General features: G+C 34.5%; 5 protein-coding genes and 1 long non-coding RNA gene across 10 annotated transcripts; 2 read left to right on the top strand and 4 right to left on the bottom strand.

Annotated features, from left to right (window-relative positions):
* Window positions 1-997: 997 nt before the first annotated feature.
* LOC108836647 (probable aspartic protease At2g35615) lies at window positions 998-2,586 on the top strand. The gene has a single exon (XM_018609781.2). It carries the CDS (start codon window positions 1,051-1,053, stop codon window positions 2,410-2,412), a length of 1,362 nt encoding a protein of 453 aa, XP_018465283.1. The 5' UTR covers window positions 998-1,050; the 3' UTR covers window positions 2,413-2,586.
* Window positions 2,587-3,021: 435 nt separating this feature from the next.
* LOC108836646 (probable small nuclear ribonucleoprotein G) lies at window positions 3,022-3,949 on the bottom strand. Its single transcript, XM_018609780.2, has 4 exons — window positions 3,773-3,949; window positions 3,633-3,655; window positions 3,421-3,542; window positions 3,022-3,316 (listed from the first exon to the last, which is right to left on the bottom strand). The coding sequence occupies exons 1-4, from the start codon at window positions 3,805-3,807 to the stop codon at window positions 3,254-3,256; spliced, it is 243 nt and encodes an 80-aa protein (XP_018465282.1). The 5' UTR covers window positions 3,808-3,949; the 3' UTR covers window positions 3,022-3,253.
* A 217-nt stretch (window positions 3,950-4,166) lies between these two features.
* Window positions 4,167-6,039, bottom strand: LOC108849489 (uncharacterized). Of its 2 annotated transcripts, none has more exons than XM_018623043.2 (5): window positions 5,676-6,039; window positions 4,967-5,149; window positions 4,761-4,887; window positions 4,533-4,646; window positions 4,167-4,437 (listed from the first exon to the last, which is right to left on the bottom strand). In XM_018623043.2, exons 1-5 carry the CDS (start codon window positions 5,967-5,969, stop codon window positions 4,322-4,324), a joined length of 834 nt encoding a protein of 277 aa, XP_018478545.2. In that variant the 5' UTR covers window positions 5,970-6,039; the 3' UTR covers window positions 4,167-4,321. The 2 variants fall into 2 exon arrangements, with proteins under 2 accessions (XP_018478545.2, XP_018478544.2); XM_018623042.2 differs by having other exon boundaries at window positions 4,967-5,152; window positions 5,676-6,038.
* A 598-nt stretch (window positions 6,040-6,637) lies between these two features.
* Window positions 6,638-8,244, top strand: LOC108848024 (uncharacterized). The gene is made up of 3 exons (XM_057008576.1): window positions 6,638-6,952; window positions 7,325-7,719; window positions 7,812-8,244. The coding sequence occupies exons 2-3, from the start codon at window positions 7,327-7,329 to the stop codon at window positions 8,223-8,225; spliced, it is 807 nt and encodes a 268-aa protein (XP_056864556.1). The 5' UTR covers window positions 6,638-6,952; window positions 7,325-7,326; the 3' UTR covers window positions 8,226-8,244.
* A 4,176-nt stretch (window positions 8,245-12,420) lies between these two features.
* Window positions 12,421-14,696, bottom strand: LOC108849425 (cinnamoyl-CoA reductase-like SNL6). The gene is made up of 6 exons (XM_018622978.2): window positions 14,471-14,696; window positions 14,171-14,328; window positions 13,893-14,081; window positions 13,149-13,302; window positions 12,859-13,051; window positions 12,421-12,713 (listed from the first exon to the last, which is right to left on the bottom strand). The coding sequence occupies exons 1-6, from the start codon at window positions 14,592-14,594 to the stop codon at window positions 12,620-12,622; spliced, it is 912 nt and encodes a 303-aa protein (XP_018478480.1). The 5' UTR covers window positions 14,595-14,696; the 3' UTR covers window positions 12,421-12,619.
* A 1,423-nt stretch (window positions 14,697-16,119) lies between these two features.
* Window positions 16,120-17,805, bottom strand: LOC108853614 (uncharacterized). Of its 4 annotated transcripts, none has more exons than XR_008944695.1 (7): window positions 17,585-17,804; window positions 17,325-17,491; window positions 17,137-17,230; window positions 16,992-17,064; window positions 16,745-16,860; window positions 16,614-16,658; window positions 16,120-16,494 (listed from the first exon to the last, which is right to left on the bottom strand). It is a non-coding gene; the product is annotated as an uncharacterized LOC108853614 (long non-coding RNA). The 4 variants fall into 4 exon arrangements; XR_008944694.1 differs by having other exon boundaries at window positions 17,159-17,230; XR_001949747.2 differs by having other exon boundaries at window positions 17,137-17,491; window positions 17,585-17,805.
* Between the last annotated feature and the right edge of the window lie 5,800 nt (window positions 17,806-23,605).

The following is a 23,605-nucleotide window of genomic DNA, read 5'->3' as shown; positions in this document are numbered from 1 at the left end:
TGCATCATGTGTTCCAAGGCTTGGATCACGGTCTAACATGAACATTATAGGGTCTTTCTTGATCTCATATAATCTTTGTTCATGTAATCTTTAGTCTTTTCTGCTGATTAGGTTTCTTGAAAAGGAATGGTTCCTCTACCGTGACCTATAGTCCAAAAATTTGGAGTGACTAGTACACATGCATATATTAAAATCTCCCACTACAAAGATGTGAAGTACGTGACAGATTATATGAGATCGAAACTTTATAGTAATATAATATAACCTCAACAAACCTTTGGTATTTATAATCTCATGAAAATAACTTTACTCTTGACCTGTCAATGAAATAATTGTTTATAGCTTCATCGAGGCTTCCAATCTTATGTAGGAACAAGAGTTCATATGTTAATGGTGCAAGGCTTTTCAGTGTTCTTTAGCCACTTATATACATTCCGAGTTTTCTAAATGAGGCCTAATTAAGATATGGTCTCGTAGCGCATGACCAAGCAAATAACAACTTAGTTCATGGTAAGACTCAAACTCAGGACGAGGCTACCACACGTTTAGTTTAAAAACTCCAAATTTGGGACTATATGTAGAGGTCGATGAGCCATTCTTTTTCAAGAAACCTAGGCAGCCGAAAACTAGAGTAGAGCAAGTGTATGCTGAATATTTGTGAAACAATAGAAAAGAGTCAAAAGACTTGTAATGTTCCAAATTTAGTTATATATATTTTTGTAACATATGCATATATTAAAAACTCGCACCACAAAAGATGTGAAGTACATGACAGGTTATACGAGATCAAGAACCTATATAATAATATAACCTCAACAAACTTTTGATATTAGTAGTAGTTTCATGATCTTTGGTTGCTCTTCTTGAATATTATTTTCTTCTAACGGTGTCATCAATTCGTTATGCTTTGATATTTTATATAATTCTTCCAACCACAGTCTTGATGATAATAACCATTTCCTAATCTTATATTGTGTTACAAAATGGTATATGCAACTCTTCTGGTTCGTACTTCTCAAGTCCATGAGTGCATGCTCTGTCTGAACAACAATGGAATGTTTTCTCCAAACATCACTCTTACTCTTCCTCATTCTCTCATACACCATAGCTACCGAATCCGCCAAGAAACCTAACCGAATGGCTATGAAGCTGATACACCGTGACACAGTGTCCCATCAGGCTCGACGAGCTCCGGCCACTCTAGAAGACCATATGGAACACCTGACAAGTCTCTCATCAGCTCGGTTCATGCATCTACAGAACACGATTGATAAAGAGCTAAGCAACAGTGACTTCCAAGTCGACATGCACCAAGCCATCACAACGTCAATGTTTTTTGTGAACTTCTCAGTAGGACAGCCTCCGGTACAGCAGTTCGCAATCATGGACACGGGAAGCTCACTGTTATGGATCAAATGTCTTCCATGCAAAAAATCCTCGTCGCCAACGCGTCCTCTCTTCAATCCAGCACTATCTTCATCATACGTAGAGTATTCATGCAACGATGAGTTTTGTAGGTATGCACCGACGGGACACTGCGGCTCCTCGCACGAGTGCCTTTACGAGCAAGTGTACATAAACGGCGCCGGCTCCAAAGGCGTGTTTGCTAAAGAACAGCTAACGTTCGCAACGCCTAGCGGAAACAGAGTTTTGACCAGACCTGTTGCGTTTGGGTGTGGCCATGAGAATGGTGAGCAGTTAGGGAGTGAGTTAACCGGTATTTTGGGTTTAGGAGCTAAACCGGCGTCCGTTGCGGTCCAGCTCGGGTCTAAATTCTCTTACTGTATCGGCGACTTGGCTAACAAAAACTACGGTTTCAACCAGCTGGTTCTTGGAGAGGACGCTGATGTTCTTGGCGATCCAACGCCTATCGAGACAGAGACTGGCATCTACTACATGAGTCTCGAAGGGATCAGCGTCGGAGACAAACAGCTGAATATAGAACCAATGGTGTTCAAAAGAAGAGGAGCAAGAACGGGAGTGATACTCGACTCGGGAACACTCTTCACTTGGCTCGCGGAAGCAGCTTACAGAGAACTCTATAACGAAGTAAAAGCCATTCTCGATACACAGCTGGAGAGGTTCTGGTTTAGGGACATGTTGTGCTACCATGGGAAAGTAAGCGAAGAGCTGATAGGTTTCCCTGTGGTGACGTTTCGGTTTGCGGGAGGAGCAGAGCTGGCTATGGAGGCTGCGAGCATGTTTTATCCGTTGTCGGAAACTGATGTGTATCTTAACGTGTTTTGTATGTCGGTGAGGCCGACCACGGAACATGGAAGGCAGTATAAGGACTTCACAGCTATTGGGTTAATGGCTCAGCAGTACTATAATATTGCTTATGACCTCAAGGAGAAGAACGTTTATCTACAGAGAATAGACTGTGTTCTACTCGATGACTATTCCCCTTCATGATAACATATAAGATTGTGTGCGCAGGCACGTTAAATGTTTTCCTGTTGTTGGATGCAACATGCTGCATCATATCTTTACGCAGACACGTTAAATGTTACGAGAACACTCTGTAGATACAAACTTGTCAGATGCCTTTAAATATTAAGTACCATTTCTTTTCGTTGCTCTAAATAGTGAGGATCTTTTGCATTCACAAAGCTGCAAGAGATCGTTTCTCTATTTACAAATTACCCTATATCTCCTGATATTTAAAAACATAAATTGCGCCAAATATATTGGTTTTTAATTTTTACAAACCTGTCACACGATGTTTTATCTACATAATTTGGCAATTTCAAAACTGCCACATATTATGCAAATTGAAAAAAGCCACATACGACATTCGACATCCTTAGCATATACAAAACAATTCAACTCGTGGTATTTAAGGGAATGCCCTAGAAATCCTGTCATAACCTAAGTAACTCATAACTTATGAAATATTGTAGAACTGCTAATGATGTTTTAAGTATTTTATAAATCTGCTGCATATGTTTAGGCATTTATCCAAAAAAGAACCCAATAGTTATGTATTTTCCCAAGTTCCCAAGTCACTTGTTTGAGATAAAAGAAGCAATGAATCTAGGATAAATAAACACACAGAAATATATGAAATCCCATCTATCCAGCACATTCTTGGGGTTCATCGCAATCTTTTAGTACAAGAAAGAGTAACAATCCTGAAGATTTCTTACTGACCAGTTCACAATAACTGCGACTAACACCAAGTTTTCTAAAAGAGGAATAAAAAAAACTAGTGCTCAGTACAAAGAGATTGATTACTGGATTGCATATACCAAAGCTAAGAAGACCTGCCCACTGGTTCAAGAGCTTCCACGGTCACAATGCTGTTTCCTCTAATCACCTAATAGCAAATCAAAAGTAATACTATAAGGTAAGTACCGGTCTAAAGTAACATATGAGTACATGACCCAAGAGAGAGTGATCCTCGGTATTTAAAAGACTTACCACCATTCCAATGTCGGTTTTGTCATCACCGTTCACCTCAACAGTGTTGTCAACAACAAGATTCATGAACTGGTCAAACCCACGAAGCGTTCCCACGACCATTCGGTTAGCATTAAGCTTGACTGCATTTTACAAATACCAAAACTGATCAGTTTCAAGACCCAGAACAGAACACTTGGTGTGATAAACGAGGATGAAGATATTGAACTTACTTTGGAGTTTCTTGTCCATGTACCTGCATCACGACGACGTATAAACAGACAAAAGATTCAGAAACAACGGGAAGAATATAGAAATAGAATCGAAACAAAGTCGATTCGGAAAGAGAAAGAAAGAGAAAAAAACGGCTTACTTCTTGAGATCCGGAGGCTGACCTGACCGACTCATAGCTGCAGAATCCGAACTAAGCTTGGTATTTTAGGTTTTCGTACTCGACTAGAAGAAGTTCGCAGTGCGGCACAGAGACTTTAGAGAAACCCTAAAGATTTTGATTTCTGGAAAGTCAAGAAGATCCCATTATCTTCGTAGTTTCACTCCACCATAAACCCCACTAAAGATATAAAGCCCAATAAATATTAAAAGCTCAGTAAAGATTTATGGCCCAATAACTTTTAGAGTTATTCGATTCTGTCTGCATAGTTCGACCATGTCTAAATATAAAAATGTTGAACCGTTTCGGCTACCTGAAATTATATGTTTCAGTACCTCTTAATTCGGTTCGGCTCTGGATTATACGCCATGCCAAATTGTAACAAAGAATTTACAGATAGATATGAAGCCATGGAACAAACGAATCTTCCACTTTCCAGTACAAAATCATCTGACAACAAACGTACTGATATCACCACCGATGAACACAAAATGGTTAATGCAAGCAAACCATGAGTGTATTGTTGGTCAACTAGTTTTGGAAAGAAAAAGAGTAAGAGCCAGTGTTGGGATCTTTAACCGCCTTGAAATTGTCTACACTCATCCCAAATTTGCCCAATATCGTGTTTCCCATCTCCTTCAACTTTGCTGTTCAAATCACACAAAAAAAACAAGTTTCAGTCAAGACTCAATAGCCACTATACAACAAATCTTAATCAGAAAACATAACAAAGGTCCTTTACCTATGGCTTCTTCTTTCATCTTTTCTTGCTTCGCAGCCGCCAATGGTTCCAAACGCCGAATTCCTTTTCTAGCCTGATCATTTGAAGGGTCCAGTTCTAATATCTTCTTCAAGTCTATACAATGCAAAGACAGACAAAAGCATTACTAACTCATTCTTTGCACCCGGAAACTAACAAATGGCTATTTAATTTTGAGAGCTTTGAGAGAGAAAGGAAATTAGGACTCACCAGTGAGGGCTTCTTCAAAATGTTCAAGCTTCTCATGAGCTTCTGCACGACGGACCAAAGCTTTAGTATAGCTCGGATTCAGCTCTATCGCTTTTGTGCTTTCCTTGATTGCTTCTGCATATTTACCCTACAGTACAAAGAGATCACATCATCAACTTGACGACTATTTATAGCAATAACATGATGATAATCTGCTAAGAAGATACCAATTTGAGATAACATATCGCTCTGTTTGAATGGCAGATAGATCGAAGCTCCAAAGATTCAGGAAACTCCTGAGCAAACTGTAAAGCAAGCTCATACTTTGACAATGCATCTTCGTATAAGCCATTTCCAAACAATCTGTTTCCTTCCATTTTAGCTTCGTTTGCATCCTCCAAAGCTTTCTCCTTCTAAAAGAAAAAGGAAAAAAACAAGTAGAAGCTTACATCAAGCTTAAGCCATTTCAAGTTATAGAACCAACCAAAATCAAGCTTAAGCTAAGTCAACTAGCTAGCATCAAGCTTAAGCCATTTCAGGTTATAGATTCCAGTTAAAATCAAGCTCAAGCCATTTCAAGTTACAGACTCAAGCTAACATCAAGCTTAAATTCAAGTCATAGATTCAAGTTCAAGCCAAGCTTAAGCTTAAGCCATCTCAAGTCACAGATTCAACCTAACATCAAGCTTAAGCCATTTCAAGTTACAGAATCTAGTCAACATCAAGTACAAGCCACTTTAAATAACAGATTCAAGTTCAAATCAAGCTTAAGCCATTTCAAGTCATAGACTCAACCTAACATCAAGCCTAAGCCATTCAAACTCTATAGATTCAAACTAACATCAAGCCTTGAGCCATTCCAAGTAACAGATTCACGCTAAAATCAAGCTATTACCTATTTTTAAGTTCAATAAATGTTGAAGAACGATCGATCACCTGATTTGATTCAACATCGGCAATGGCCTCCACCTGATCTTCCTCCTTCTTCTCAGGTTTATCCGACGGTTGCGGCTCCTGATTCTCTACCGCTTCATGTTTCCTATCACCTTCTTCCTCTTCTTCTTCGTTATCGCTAACTCCACGTTCGCTGGCAGTTTCGAACCCGTCGGAATCATCTCCGCCGACGATTTTCGCCTCCGTTGTTTTGGGCGGCGACGAGGAAGAACGCGATGGATTTGGTTCTTCTATGACGGAGATTTCATCGTCGCTTTCGCTTTCGATCAACACCATTTTCAACTCAGTGACTTGGGATTGTTTCCAAAAGATTCAACGATGGTGATTAACCGACGATCTAAACTGGACAAGAAGGTTCAAGATATTTCCTTTGTCTTTCGTTGTATTCAGTTGGGTTAGATACTACTAGGCCCAGGACCGGCCCAAAATGTATTTTCTTTACTCAGTTCTATTCTTCCACTTTGAATAGTGTAGTATGCATATTAGTTTTCAAAAATAAATCTCCTATATGTTTCCGATTAATTAGTGGAAAGCAATTTGAAAAGATAAAAGTAATGGATATCTTTCAATTTACAAAATCAACAAGTCAAAAAAGAAGAAATGTCAAACGCATTATAGATGTTTTTGATTTGTTTGCGTGATCGTCATGTCTAACATCACAGCTTGCAGAAAAAGAAGGAAAGTTTAGATAAACCCACTTTCAAAAAAGAAGAAGCAGATTTAAAATAATTATGAAAGCTAAATAATCAGTAGAGAAATTACCTAGACTAATGCAAATCATTCTACTAATTACTAGAATAAGTCACAGTAGTTTTTAATTACTAGATTAAAATTTAAATCAGCTAAATATACCAAAAACCCAACCGTCTAAACATTAACCACAAGTTTGCCATTATAATTTAATAAATAAAAATATATAGTAATACAAAAGAAAAAAACAAATAAAAGAAAAAGAAAAAAACAAATAAAAGAAAAAGAAAAAAACAAATAAAAGAAAAAGAAGACACTTCCTGTCTCCGACACTTCCTTCTTCGTCTTCTCCAACGACGCAGACGAGGTCTGAGTCATCTCCATTTCTGTCTCGGACACTTCCTCTGCGTCACAGCCTGAAATCCGCCGTTCGTCGTCTCCATCTCTGTGTCGCCGTTCGCCTACAGCTTAGCCTGCACTCCGCCGTTCGTCATCTCCATCTCTGTGTCGTCGACTCCGCCGTTCGCCTGGGTCACATCTCTGCCATCAATTCCAAGTTAATTGAATCTGTAAGTCCTCATTTGTGCGGATCTAGGTTGTTGTTTTTAAAGATTGATTGTTTAATTGGATGATGAAATTTGAGAACCCTAATTCCCAATTTTAAAAATCGATTTTATTTTTCTCAGTGTTGGCTTGATTTTGAAAGCCCTTAATCTATAATTCTCTTAATGCGACGACAGTAAATTTATGTTAATTTGAAATGGAAGAACTCTCATACTATGTTATTTCTACCATTACTGAATAAGAGCACACTTTTTATTGGTTTATAAATTGTATAATACCATTGTTAAGTTTGTTCTACTACTTTTGTGATAGAAAATTCTCATTTCTTTGTGAAAATGTGGCTGAATAATATTTATTTTGTTCTCTTTGTTTTTAAGGAATGGCATCATCTTCGTGTAATAGGAAGTATCCTCCACGGCTTTATGAGAGTGGTAAAACGCCTACTCAAATAAGGAGCATGAATCACAGTTGTTTTCTAGGAAACCTTCAGACGGTGAGGGAGAATATCGGCGAAGATGTTTGGTCTGAGTTGAGAGAATCAGCTGTAGGCGTGATTATCAAGCTGAAGGAGTTGAATTTCACTTGGTCTGCAAAGCATGTTCATTATTTTCTGGTGAATCAATTGGCGATTCAGAGCAGTCATGAAGTTTGGTCTTTGATAGAAGGCCAGTCAATGAGGTTCTCTCTGTATGAGTTTGAAGATGTTACAGGGCTAAATTGTGATCCATTTGACACGCAAGAACAGTGGGATGTGCCTCATGAAGAGTTCTGGGTATGTTTGATTGTCTACTAATTTTTTTTTAAAAACACTATTGTCTGCTGTTTATTATGTACAAAATACTTACTGGTTTTTAAACTTGGCAGTCATGGATGGTTCAGAGAAAAAAAAGTTCAGTTGATGGTTTACCAATCCAACGTGTGATAAAAAAGGAGAAGAAAAATACGAAGACGATGCCAGTGAAGAAAAACGAAGTGCCACTGAAAAAGGTGAAGACAGAGAAACCCTTTGAGATCCCACAGCTAAATGACCAATCCATTTCCGCAGAGGGTTGGGAGAATCATCTAAAATGGCAGAAAAGTGTTCAGTGTAGACAGGCTTTGGAAGCACTTGGTACAAGTTTGGAAGAGACTGCACTTGCTTTGAGTTTGGAGGAGCCTTCACGCAGAAGAAAAACCCAGCTGACAAAGACTCAAGTTTGGCCATATGTCGGGAACTCAACAGTGAAGCGTATCATATTTACAACATGTAAAGACGAGACTCCTGTCACTTGTGACTGATCAATGTCTATTGCTTGAACCTTTAGTAGATCAGCTATAGGTATACGGCCCTGAAAATGTTAAACCTTAGTATACTAGCAAATAGTCTAATGAAACACATAACATGATTCAAAATATATTACCTCCAACACCTTCTCTACAGCACGAGTAAGAGAGGTTTTCATCAACTCGGCATCATGTTTTCTTGTTGCAAACCAGCGTGTCATCATTAATCGGATCGACTCTAGAAGGTGAACTATTGGCAAGCTTCTAGCACCAGACAAAGCTCTGTTTATGGATTCAGCTATGTTACTTGTGAGGAGGTTATATCTATCACCTCTAAAATGAGCTCGTGCCCACTTCCGTACATCAGCACGTTCCAGATATGCATGCAAAGCTGGGTTTAACTCTTTGATTGTCTCAAAGGTTGCTTGAAAATCAGTTAGCCTAAAAGAGTTGGCGGCTTTTTTGACCAATCCAAACAAATCACGCCCTCTGTATCGCAACAAAATATTTTTATATATTAGTGGTACGTGCAAATTCCCCTGCTTGCCAATGGATATACCACTGCAATAGCCTTCTCTATTGACTTGTGCCTATCAGAGATTAACGCTAATCCATCATCAGGGATCACACGACTGAGTTGGCGGAAAAACCATGTCCATGATTCATCATTCTCTGTGTCAACCACAGCAAATGCAATTGGAAAGATTTGAAAATTACCATCCTGTGAGGTTGCAATCAGAAGCGTTCCTTTGTATTTTCCTTGCAAAAACGTTCCATCAACCACCACAACCTTCCTCATATATGGAAACCCAGCAATGCTAGCGCCAAAGGCAAGGAATAGGTACTTAAATCTGTTTTTAGTATCAACTTCCAGTCGAACTAGAGTCCAGGGATTTGACATTCTAATCATGTGCAGGTAAGTAGGTAATTCCTCATATCCATTCTCTGAAGAACCCATTACAAGATCTCTAGCAACTATAAGTGTACAATGAGATTTCCAGTAATCCATCTGCAATAAAGAATAAACAGGAACCCATTTAAAAAGGAAGTAAAGGCTGAAGACGAAAGTATATTTGAATCACAAGTTTATTCAACCTTGATTCCGAAGCTCATATTCATAGCAGTAGAGACATGACTTGGCAAGATAGATGGATCAACCCCACCAATATAGTCTTTGTACAAGAGTCCAAGAATCTCAGGTGTAGCTTGTCGGGAACGAGATGAGCGTTCTGCTATGGAGCAGGTATGTTCATCTACATAAACTCGGACTGTGAACTTGAAAGAGTCACCTACTGGCGTAGCTCTTAGCTTCCATGTACATCCTTTAAGCCAACATTTTACAAACAGCAGTGTCCGCGTTGATGCAATGACATCAAAATCAATCTTCTGGACAACCGAGTATATCTCCAGACGTGTCTCCAAAGCATGTTTTGAATCGTAACTCTGGCCCACGTCAAAATTGAATGAGCGCAAATCGGCCATACTCATTGGAGAATCCCTTTCTTCAGTCTTTCGTGCATAAATCATCTTTTTACAAGATCCATGAACCTCTTCTACATGGTTTGGTGGAAGCCCATATGTAGTAAAGTCTTCGTCATCAGTTGTTGCTCCATCAGAATCATCGCAGTAATCGAATCGGTCATCCTCTTCGTCTGTATCTTCTTCGTCTTCACCCGTACAGTCATCTCCTTCCATGGGTTGTTTCTGATTTTCGCCAGCTCCTTCTCCAAATCTTTTTTTCACTTTAAACTCTACACATAGCCGAATGTTCTCGAGTTTGCAGAGACCCAAGAATGCATGAAACTGTCTATCGTTTCCTATTTTCACAGGTGGTGTGTTGATGCTTTGATTGTGTAGATTCTGCTTCGGAATAAGGTACCTCAGTTCCAAGTTGTTTTCTGCAAAATCAACTCCATAATCCTCAAATATGATTTTCACAAAATCCTCAAATCGAGTGTCCTCATCCGCAGCAACTATTATGGTACCTCGATCATTATCTACCTCAAACAACCACTTAGTTTTCTCAACTTTCCACTTCCCCGAGACAAGAATCATGTGCTCCATTATTCTCCAATCAATGTGAATTAAAGGACACTGTTGTAGATCCCCATGAAAGTAGAGACAAAATTTATGAATGAGAGGTAAGAGGAAGAAGAAGACGACGACAAAAAGAAGAACGTAAACCTAAAACGTGGTCTAATATGATTCTTAAACCAGAAGTTTAAATTAATTTAAACCAACATTTAAAATTAATTTAAACCGATTTCTATTAAAACTAAACCGATTTTAATTAAAACTAAACCGAAATATTTGGGCACTTAACCACAATTTCGGGTGGATAAATCTGCCACAATAAATTTGTCTTACTCTGGTAATTAGAATTTGTCTTATAAATCTGCCGTCAAAGATGGCAATTTAAAAAACCGGCCACCACATGAAAATAAAAATCGACCAGATATTTAAATCGGACAAACATATCTGCCATAAAAAAATATGTCTATTACCCATTAAAAATCGGCCGGCCTTATATTTAAATCGATCTTAAAAATCTAACTGATACGATATAAAACTGCCACTTTAAAAAAATCTGCCGCTACATTCGATAGACTAAAACCGATAAATCTATTGACAACATTAAATCGGACAGATAAATCAGCCATCTCCAATAAATCTGCTGTCACTTAAAAGTCTGCTACCAAATAAACAGCAGATTTAAATTTAACAGCAGATTTAATTAACAGATTTAAATTACGACAGATTTGTTTTTTGTTAAATAAATCTGCCGTCGGAAATTTTTCTCAAAATTTAAATGGCAATTTTGTAATATAGATTTTTATCACAACTATAAAAAGGGCATTTTTGACCATAAAAATAATTTAGTAATTTTAAACTTTTATGACTTATTCTAATAATTATTCAAGTAATTTGCCTCCTTCTAGTAAACTTCCCTAATCAGTATAAATATATCTTTTTTTGAAAGCTAATATATTCTTGAATCTTGTAAGCTATTTTGAAAAACTAATTACTATATATATCTATCTTATTAAAACAGAAACATTATGTTGGACTTAACATTTATTTTGTAAGTTTTTAAATTAAATACACTTTTATACTTTATAGTTAAACCTACATTAAATCATTAATGTTCCTTTCTTTATACTATTATCCATGTTTCCAAACAATATACTTATTTCTGTATAATACTATCAATGTTTCCAAACAATATATTTTTTATACTACTATCAATGTTTCCAAACAATACAATAATTAATTTTAGTTATTTTATATCTATCATTTTCTCTTTAAAATTTTGTAAAAACGTCATAATTTCATAAATTGCAAAATAATAAAGTTTAAAATTTGGATTATAAGATTACAAATTATGAAACTATTATAATTTAAATCAAATTAGATTACATATCGGTCATCCAACAGTTCAATCGGTTAGTCTCGGATTTTAATGATTTTTTTTAAATATGAATATTTTAAAAACCTAAAATTGAATTGTCAGATCTCCGGATTAACCGGTATAATCACAATCGGGTTGAATTAAAAAACACTGATTTAAATGCAAAAATATTCTAAATGCACTCTTTAAAATTACCAAAATATTTGTTATATTATTAGTGAAATTTTTTATCGTAAAATATTCCGCGCTTCCAAGCGCGGGTCAAAATCTAGTTAACTATTAAAATTTTGTAGTCAACACAAACGTTGTGCCTCGTTATACGTATGACCACCAACCTTCATATAAGGCTATATGAAATATATAAGATGTAATTTGAGTATACGTATTCATCAAACTTACCTATATATTTCAAAAAAAATTCCACGCGTTTCTTGAAGAAACTTTCTTCACGTCTAATCTAAAGCTATTACACCTTTCTATCTTTTAGCAATACGCAAGTATTTTCCTTTAATGCCTCTAAAAGTTGACAACTCATAAATTCCATCAACACAAGTTAGAGAACATATTGCAGATGACAACTGTGTGCATAACGACACAACTATTTTGTCACATCTATCACAAACAACCTTAATTAGGGATTAACAACAAATGAGACTTTGACATTCTTATTACTTGTAGATGTGTATTTTGTAACCTCCAATAATTTCTATAACAATATTTTTTTACATTATTTAGTTTGTTGCTACTTGCTAGCTAAATTTATTGTATATACAAATTGTATTCTACAACCAAGGACAGATATGACAATAAATATTCATTTTTATATAGCATATTTTTCAATTTAAGGGTACAAGAAAATATTATCTAAACTGAATTGAGATTGCAAGCAACAGACAAAAGAGAGTAAAGAAACTATTCTTATGATAACATATTATGTATCTTTTTGTTTCTCTTAAGAGTTTTATATATAACATTGTACTCTCTCCAATTATCCATCTAATTAACAAGCAGAGCCAGCTTCTACCAGCTTGTTGAGTTTATTGTTTCTCAACCTCTCTGCATGAACTTCACTTCCTTGCATCTCTTTCTCATACCTGAACCATTTAAAATATTTAAGACTAAGTAGAAATTAGAGAGACAAAGGATTATATCTTGCATTCAGGGTTTTCTATAGTAACTAGTGCATTTACATAATTTTTATAATAATTGAAAAGTTTTGTTTTCTAGAAGACTATGTACCTTGGTGGCATAGGAATTAAAGGAGATAGAATCTCCACAAGTTTGAGAGCTTCTTCTTCGGTATTCACAATTTGGTTGAAGCAAAAGTATCTACCACAAGCCGAAATATCCTCGAAAACTCGAATGTGAACATCTGCTACAAACTCCACGTCTACGTAGGCTAACACACCGTTCTCGTACATCTGTGCAGCTCCTGCAAATTGCATTTCCACCACAAAAGTATCAATACATCCATTCCATGAATGAATATATGTTTTTCTATTTTGATTGAATGTGTGCTTATTATATACCTTTGAGGAAAGACATGGTGGGTCTAGGGTTGTGTTGAGTCACCGAGGGTCCAACAATGAGCCCTGGGTTAACTGACACCATGTTGACCATACGGTCCATGGCTAATGCCCAAGCCGCCTTCTCAGATTGTGTCTTGGCCAGAGCATGCCATAGCTGAATAAAAACACAAGTTTTAAGGGAACTTCATTTTGTATTTGTGATACAAAGTAATTTGTGATACAAAGTTTTGATCAAAAAAAAAAGTATTTGTGATACAAAGTAATTTGAATGCTAATTAAGTACTATTTTAAAATGATGATCTAGCTTTAGAAGTTTAATTTCTTTAATACTAGTATATCCTAAGACAGTCTTACATTGAATTGAACCTTGACCAGATTTACTCTAGAATAACATGACGAATCACAACCTTTCATGAAGAGCCAACTTTGAATTTATTGTTAAGCAAACTACTCAAACTCTCATATTATTCAACCACATATATAAAAATATGTTTAAAGATGCGACTAATATGATTAGGGACCCCATAATAAATAATTGAATACACATTTCAGATTGATTGGTGATTCAAGGACAAAACTATCATATTTATATATTGTGGGTCCAATATGTTTCAGTCTAAATACCTTGAACTTTTCAAAATATTGAAAATTACTAATAAATGAGTTAAAATGAAAAAAACGTTGACAAAACAAAAAGAACTAAAATGAAAAGTATATTTAAATAATTAAATAAACTAAAAGTACCTTCTTTTCGAGACAAAAGTTTAGATCACTCCAAGACTTCTCATCAACATCTTTTTGAGTTCCAATGTTATCTCTCCATATCGCAGCAGTTAGTGAAGAAGAGAAGATAACCTTGTCTATACTTTCTGTTCTTGCACATGCTTCCACCACATTAATCGCTCCTCTCACCTCCAAATCAACTTCCATTTCCTGAATAATCACATCATTTAGTAACCAGAAACAATATAGATAAGATTTTAAAGAAGTGCTTGAGTGATAATTAACAGTACAAAACTCACATCGTACCCTTCAGGATTATCCAAGCAACAGAACACAGCGTTACAGTTGTTGAGAGAAACAAGGATGCTCTGGTAATCCAACACATCCACATCGTAAACCACTAATCTCTCCTCTGTGGCTTGCATGTTCCTGATTTTCTCCTCAAGCATACTCTCCCCTGTTACCAAAGTCCTCATTAAATTAAACCATGAATTGACAATAGAAGAAGAAACAGAGCTCTTTCCCACGATATTCTCATATCAAATCGAAAAATATTAACTTTGATTGTACCCATAAGAGAATTGATTGAAGAATTTTACCGTTTTTACGGATGGCTGCACGAACAGAGTAGCCTCTGTTGAGCAATTTCTTGAGAATCCAGAAACCCACATAAGTGGAAGCATCAAGAACACAGCAACAAGACATGGCTTTCTCTTGACTCATCAGTTTGTTCTGATTTATTGTTGATTTCCTTTTGTTTTGTAAAGGGAGAATATGCAGATGATTGAATATGCCTTTATAGATGAGGAGAGACGTGTGGGAATGAGAGGTAGAAGGAGAAAGAAAGTAGTAAATAGAAGAAAGGTAGGTGCACTATTGCAATGTTACACGCTCCCCCAGCTACCAGCTTCACATTTTTACTGTGGATTGTTTCTTTTATCAAATACTAGGGTCGGCCCGCCCTACGGGCGGGATAGTTTTACCGTCTCAAATCCTGACATTACATTTATAGTGGTTGATTATTTTATGTTGAATAGTTCGGTAGACAACCCTCTTTCTTTGTGATATAGGGGATTGTTTGTGCTTCGTGCAGGATTGGTAATTTTATATTTGTGTTTTGGTTTGGTCTAGCTTATTTTACAAATGGGGTTATTCAGGTTCTCATTGTGTGACAAATGTGTTCCATAGAACTATATGTATATTTTGGGATGAGTTGTAACAGAACATGTGCTATATGAACATATTTTCAAACGTCTTTAGTTTGAGATGTTTAAAGTGATTGATCATAAGTAGAACGTGGAACATGTGATGAAAATTTATGCTCGAAATCTGGTTCTCAAATTTGAATAATTTGTCCATTGTATTTGTGTGGGTGTATTGAAGTGATGTTTTGTGTCAAATAAACCAATATGCTCGTGGAGTTTGGTGAGTTGTGTGGGCTGCTTCATGCATTTATCTATAGCTGATATTTGTTTGGGTCTCGTAATCAGGAATGTGGGCCATCCAATGCTTTCAATTGGGTTGTAAAACCAGTTGACTTGCATCGCAAGTGTAGAACATGAAGTTAAGAAATTTTAGTCTGCTATTATTTTATCAGTAACAGATATAAAGTGAAAGCAGAGAGAAGCAAATGCTGATTGGGGAGAATCTCGACGTGAGTACTCTGCAAAGTTGGAAGTTTTCTTGGAGGAAGAGTAAGTTGTAGAAGATGTGAAGATAAGGTGTGGAATGTTTCGAGAAGCGTTGCATCGAGAGAGAGAGTAATGTTGTGTGTTTCTAATACTTAAAATGCTATATAGTCATATACCAATCACTAATTTTTGAGCAAATGTATTAAGAGTGTTGTTGGTTCAAGAAGTGAAAATATAAAGCCGGATATGGCACTACGTAGTGTTCAGTGACCCCGCCACAGTTAGTGATGGTGGTCGCACATTTGAATTTGATATTTATAAAATTGTAAATGGGATTACCTCACAGTAGTTGTTTTGCTACGGTGGTGGTTATTTTTTCTTAACGCTGAAAGTTTATTAAGCCACCAAGACAAAGGATCTCACAAAAAGTATATATAAAAAACCAAGCAACACGAAATAAACACACCAGTAACAGAGAGAGATAAAAAAGAACAGGGTAATGCAGCACATAGTTACGGTGGGTGGTTAAGTTAACCAATAAGATTGAACGTAAAAAGGTGGATTGATAAATAATAAATTCTGAAATTTTTTAAAGTGCACATTACTAAGAACCTGTAGAACCTAATAATAATTTATATCTTAAAATATCAAAGGATTGAAAAAGCTACAGAACCAGAATTGCAACAAACGTATTTAAAGAAAATGGTGGACTAAGTGTCCAAACCCTTATTTGCCTAGACATAAAGTGAGAATCTAGGATTAAGCATGGTGGAAAGCATGGGTGGTTTCTTGATAATGCTTCACTGATAATACTAAGCTTTGCGGACCTTCTTGGCTTGGTTGATTTTGCTGAACCTTGTGTTTCAGCAGGATTGCGGAAGTCTGCTTTGTAGTGACTAATATTGGATGCACCCACTATTTTTCTCCACCTAGAGGGCTCTCAGGAGAAGCACATGTTGTTTCATATCATTTCCAGGAGTGTTATCCCCACCCTGTCCACAACCAACCAAAGTTATTAGTCCCAGTTGGATAAGGAGAATGAAGAGTGCGCTAGAAAACACTACAGGCCGTATTATAAGACATATTTACATAAAGTTTCTAAATCCATCACCTAGCTCAGGTTTGTTTGGAACTCCTCCAACGTTTACCGCAAAACCTGGCACAGTAACAACAAACGGTTAGTTAGTGTTCTGTGTGATGAATAAAACAGAGTTCTGAGAACTTTGGAGAGTTTTATACAACCTCTGGTGATGATTGATAGAGAAAAGAAACTTGATGGAAACAAAGGAGAGGTAAAAGAGCTTCGTGGAACATTTTTCTTTCACTCTTGGAAATACTTATTCTCCATGTGAAATAACCTGAGATGCATGTAAATGTTCAATCTTAAGAGTAGGTTCATGAAACGAAAAAGTTAATACATAGATAATGAGAGAATGCGAAGAGTGTTCTATAAGAAGGCTTGAGGATATATATATATATATAGCTTTACCGTCGCTGCAAGTTGACATGCTATTTTGGGAACCCTCTATCATCCAGCATCTGTTTCTTCACAGCAAATCCAGCTGTCGTCCAATAAGAAAATGACCATTCATATACAACTATAAAAAGCCTTCTAATAAAGGAAATCATTATACATCGAATCCACTTAGCTCATACTTCGGATTCCGAATGAGGAATTCTTTTAAAAGTGTTTAGCATGTGGTCGGTGACAGAGGCTTGGATGGGAGACTCATGTTGCAATGAAAGAGTTGATTATGATTTATGAGTTTGCAAAATACCAATCATTGTAAAGATATTTACGAAAAGACAATAATAGACCAACCTTATCACTCAGAAGTCATATCGACGCCCATGATTTCAACAGCGGAGGAGGAGGCGAAGACAACGATCTGAGAACAAATGCCAGGCTTCAAATCGGACAGCTATAGCCATGACTCTTCCATCTTTGCAGGAGTCTATTGAGAGGAAGAGAGGAAGAGTGTACTGAATCTGTGAGAATCATCGAGGTGGAGGGTGCTATTCATAAGATTATTGTGTTGTGAAAACGGAATGAGGAGATGTTTTTCAAGCAGGAAAGTATACCTTTTTATAGTAGCAATTCCACCGCCTCCCAGAAGCTAAGATCGCATTCAATAGAGATCATGGGGTATGGATTAAAGAAGAACTTGAAGAGGGTTAACCTGTAACCGGTATCATTCAAATCGATAGGAAGAAGATGAACGAATCACTCTTTGAATTCAGTTACAGAGGATGGCGGAGAAACACACGGGTTCAACCCTAATACCAAAACGCCAATTAAGCTGCGTTTTCGCTTAATCAAGTTATGGACGGGCCACAAACGATACGTGTAAAACACAGGCGAGCCCAACACGCCCCACACAGACGCATCTGCTACGCATCGTTTCATTAAACATGGACACATGTCACGCCGTCGACGCTCGAGTTTGTGAGCTGTCATCCTACGTGGCACAACAGGAGAGAAGGAAACTGTACTTTATATATAAAGATTTTTTTACTATGGATTATGTACTTTTATTATATAGGTATAAAACTGTTGAAAACGGAAGATGAACATCTTCAACGTCCATTCCATTTTTTTAAAATGGAGTTTAAAGTAAAGTATTTCCTAACTTTCAAAAGATTATTTAAAAAATCATTTTATAATTTCATTTTATTCATGATTTCATTTTTACTGTAAAATGATTATGAGTGGTGTGAAACTCAACTCTGTTATAAATTTTATCTATTTTAAATATAAAATATAATAATTCATTAGATATATGAAAAACACATTTTAAACTTTTTTAAAAAATATATAAATTTTCTTCTCAACAATCAATTTTAGGCATTGTTTTATGCATCTAAATGTAACATATAAATACAATTTTCAGATTTTTTTCTTGAATATTTTTTAATATTTAAATGTTATATCTAGATACATTTTCTTGATTTTCAAAACTTCTTTTTTGTTTTGAACTTTTAATTTTCAAAACCTAAAAGAACAAGAACTCACAAGAGTCTTCCAAAATGACAAAGACGAAAAAACTAACAATTCAGAAGACTCACGGACTCAACACTCTTCAAGAAGACAAAATACTTTCAAAAGTACAAAGATTCATGATCAAGAAGAGCAATTAAGCAAGATGGAGACAGGACTAACAACAAAATTTTCTTCCAAGTGAAGTGAATGATAAATTATGCAAAAACTAATCGACACATACAACATCCACGCATTCAAGACATGCATCACTCATTCAGGAATCAGGACTGCTCAAGACACGTCCAAAGTTCTCATGCAAGACTAAAAGAGTCAACAACTATAGAAAGTTTGCAGAGGGTAACAATATTCTCTTTAGTGCATTTTCTTCCGGTATATCAAGTAGTATTTGATAACTCATTTGTCATCATACAAAATTTTCAGTGTTTTCATTTACATATTTCGATTGTTAATTTAATATATACACGCCGGGTCGTTCGTAGCCAAGTGGCTACTGAGCTCTGCCTTCAGGCTCTGGCGTGAAGGATTCGACCCTTTCTTACTTCAGTTTGAGGATTAAAGGTCCAAAGTGACCAAAATTGACAAAAAAAAATTAATATATACACAATTAATAATTATTATTTAGCCTTGGATTTTAAGAAATAAATCCTTCATTTTTATAGGAAATATCACATATATATTTGGTGAACCTTTAGAACACTTTTGTACCACTTTCAACAGATTACATACCATTAGAACAATTCCAATGGCAAGTTGTAGAGGGATTTCTTACCAATTAAAGAAAACCAAAAACAATTAAAATTGGAAAAAGAACAAAGAAAAGTTCTTAACAAAATGTTTTTAACAACCGGTTCTAAAGTCCAAATGACATATGTCACTTAACTTATCTTCGAATTTGTATTGCAGAACTAAAACATAATCAAATTAACATAATCAGTAGCGGATCCAGAACTAATTTTTAGTGGGGTCAAAAATATTTAAACAAAAATATTATTAATTTTAATAGTATTTTATATAATAAATAATATTTTAAACTATTTATAAAAAGGAAATATCATTACAAAATACATTTTTAGACTTCGCTATTATTTGTATACACAATTAATAATTTTTTTTTAAACAGCATAAAAATATTGTTTTAGTTTGCTGCATGTTAATTTATTACTATATATATTTATCAATCAAAAATATATAATATATATGATGAATGGATCAATATTATATTAAATTATCCTTGTAAAAAGGTTTTAGTACGTATATTACATTCAAACAGTTAACTTTACAGAAAATATTTTACAGATTTAATTACTAAAAATAATTTAGTGGACAAAATATAAGAAAAACACGAGTTAGTGCAAGTAAATCTACTTGAGTGGACAAAATTTAATTAAAAAGAAACGTAACGAAGAAAAAAAAGAGCAGTGGAGGCAAGAGAAACATTTTATGTGGGGGGCAAGAACTTTTACACTTGATAAAATGCATTGAATATTTCTTTATTGGGGGTGGCTGCCCCCTTCTCAGCCAACGTGCATCCACCACTGATTATAGTAGTTTTTTTTTCTTTAGAAACTGGTAGAGGTTGTAACTGATAGTTTTTTTTTAAATATGATGTACATGTCCGATTACGATTAGTCTTCTCCATCGTTGTGCTTCCTGGTCCTAATCTGTGATCCCGATGAACCTCAGCCCAGTCTAATTACGGTTAGTCTTCTCTTTCACCATGAATCAAGACGACCAAACTTGTCCTCCTCCAAGTCGTGCTCTGTAACTCATCCACCATGCACTGTGACAGTATGTTGTGGTGGTTGTGATAGTCGGAATCTACTGTGGTGTCTCACGGTGAAACTCGAGCAACAATTGAGTTTTTCTCACATTTTCACACATTTGGTCTTTTGTTTGTTAGGTTATTAACAATTTGATTTAAACTATCAAATTTTCAGATTTATCCTTTTTAATTGTCCAATTTTTTTAAATTGTTCAATCAAATCTCTAAAATATGCAAATATGAATTTAAAAAGTAATATAACAAATATGTACACAAAATTGACATATGTACACGAAATGGACCTTATCCACATGTACAACAATTTACATGTACAATAGTGAAACCTTAAAATAGTACTAGATTTTGACCCGCCTTTCAAAGGACGGGTATATTTTTGTTTTATATTTTTTTTAGAAATTTTAATTTCATGTTTGTGTATTCTTTGTAAATCATATTTGTATTTTCTGTGTTCATATTTGTGTAAATATTACTTTTTAAAAAGCTCAGTAAAAGATTTTGATAGTTATATTGAATTTGTGATTTTTCATAACTATAAACACTTCTATCATAGTCATTTCATATATTAATTGTACTTTATTTCTAACAGCTATAATTTTTTTATTTTTCTTAAATAACAAAGTAATATTATTTTTGATCCACGTTTTCAAAGTGCAAATTTATTTGCCGAAAAAAATTAAATTTATTGAATATAAATTTATATTTCTGACTATTTATTTACATTTAAATGTTACAAAGAAAGCATTATATATGTGAATATTATAATAGGTTTAACGTTTTAATAAAAATAATTTTGATGATGAAATATATAATCAGGTTTAAATAAAATCAGAATATTGTGGTATTTATTAGCATTTTGAATTATACACGCAATTAAATATTCGTACTCGAAAAACCAATATAGAATCTATCCCATAAGTCTAGGCCTCGAATCTGATTAAATTGGACCTATATATTAAAATATTAATTTATTATATTTATCCAAATTTTGCTAAATTTAATTTATGATATAGTTTTAGTATATTTTCATATATGATATGAATCCACGGCACCAGTGGTAAATCTAGTGATCTACGTTGAATTCAGCTTAGATTTTGAATTAAATTATAAAATTTCTATTTAGAAATCCCATACGATTAAAAATCCATCAAATTTTCATTTATCCGTGATTTTGTAATGGTTGACCAGAAAGATTGAGATAAATTTAATTATCTTTTAATTATTTAATTTCATGATAATTATTATTTATCGGCAAAATCCTAATTTTGTAGATATATTTGTTAAATAAATTTGTATTTCATGAATTGGAATAAAAATCTAATTATTTTTATTTTATATTAACTTTTTCAATGGTAAATAATATTATATTAATTATTTATTTTATTAAAAGGTCAGGGTTAGTAAATATAAAGCATAAACTTAGATTTTAAATATTAGTAGTCATAATAGTAAGAATAAAGGTGGTTATTAATTTGGATTAATTAATGTATTATTGTTGATTAATAACATATATTTTCCGTAACAAAATGTGCATATATTTTCAAAAAAAGTGCTGTAATTATTATACATATTTAAATCGACATATATCAATAATTTATTTGTACATTTTCATAAATGTTGCAGTTATGGATCCTAGAATATAGGAATTATAGGAAAACAGTTATAAAATATTTGGTTTTTTTTAATAAGTCCCAACCATTATGGAGTTAAAAGGTGGTTACAAAATATTTATTTAGATTCAGTTATAGAATCTATGGTTTTTTTATTGTGAAAAAAATAATTGTTGGACATAACCTCATATCAATTGGACATGTTGAAGAATTAATAGTATTGATTTTTGGTTAAATCATATTCCCTAGTTGAAAATACATAATCCACAAAAATATCAAGTTTACGTTAAAATTACATTTGCTGTTTCCAAATTATTGTAATTTTGTTTTAGTTGTAATCTTGTATGGAATTGTGGTGCAATTTGTTTATATCTAAAAACAAATGAATTGTACACATATACACTTTGAAGTTGATGTACACTATAAAATAGATGTATGTATACAATATGAGCACTTGGACGTTACTATTGCATCTTAATTAGTTAATTTAGATTATTTGAGTAGCATTTAATTGTTAACATTGTATTTGCGTATATAATTCCATAACTAGGATCTGGAATAGATACATGTGTGCATGTGTACATGTTTACATGTGTACGTATGTATATGTTTATATATGTACATGTGTACATGTTTATATGTGTTTATGTGCACATCTTCACTTGTGTAGATTGTATATTATTAAATCAGAGAAAAAATATGTGTATCTGTAAATGTTTGGGACAAAATCATGATTAATCAAAAGTTAAAGCACCAAATCATAATAAGAAGAAAGTTGGATCAATCATGGCCAACGAATTGCGACTGAACATAGATTAATCGTGAATGAACTCTGGTGCGATTCGCCCGGCATAGAAGGAGCAGAGCACAACGGCGGAGAAGAAGACTTATACGGTGATCTCACGATGGCTTAGAGTTTTGATTATGGTGGATAGGAACTTCATGGAGGTTTTAATCATGGAGAAGGAGAGAATTGACTTGGAGTTGATCGATCCATAGTTGTTGACCGGAACTCGCCGCATGAAAGAGCTTCGACTTTGGCAGCGAATGAAAGAGTGAACGGAGACTGGAACTCGCCGCAACCATAGTCGTTGACGTCACCGTATACATTGCAATTACACCACCATCAGAAATATAGTTTCACATATCTTAAAAGTTAAATTGAATAATAAATGTCCCGATTAAATACATGTTTTCTATTAAAAAAATCTGAAAAACATCTATTTTATAAAAAAAAATTACGAATCCAAGAAAAAAATGGAAAAAATAAAGAAGAAAGAGAAATATAAAACCTATTTTATTTTGTTTGCTAGAAAAAAAACGCATAAGTTCATTGGAAATCAGATATAATACTTAATTAGGGTAAATATCATTTCATTACAAACTTGTTTAGTTTGTTTATAGCTAGAAAATGGTTTGATAAAAAAAAACTGTCTTAGGATGTAAGTTTGAAAAGTGCCTTAGGATGTAACTATTTCTTAATTTTAAGAGTAAATTCATGTCAATATTTTGTTGAGTAAGTAATTATTTGCGTATAAAGGTCAGAAAACTATTATTTATTATAGCAATTTAGGAATTGTTTATTTTACCCAAAAAATTGGAATTGTTATATGATACTAATAAAAAACAGATAATATCTAAAGCACACAAAAAGAACAAAAAGCAAAAAGGTAAGGTAGAAGTTGAAGGTGCACAAAAAAAAAGGTAGAAGT

Source organism: Raphanus sativus, chromosome 4, assembly GCF_000801105.2.
Source record: "Raphanus sativus cultivar WK10039 chromosome 4, ASM80110v3, whole genome shotgun sequence".
In the NCBI taxonomy this organism is placed as follows: Eukaryota; Viridiplantae; Streptophyta; class Magnoliopsida; order Brassicales; family Brassicaceae; genus Raphanus; species Raphanus sativus.
The sequence above is the reverse complement of the archived record's forward strand: the minus strand, read 5'-3'. Positions and strand labels throughout refer to the sequence as shown.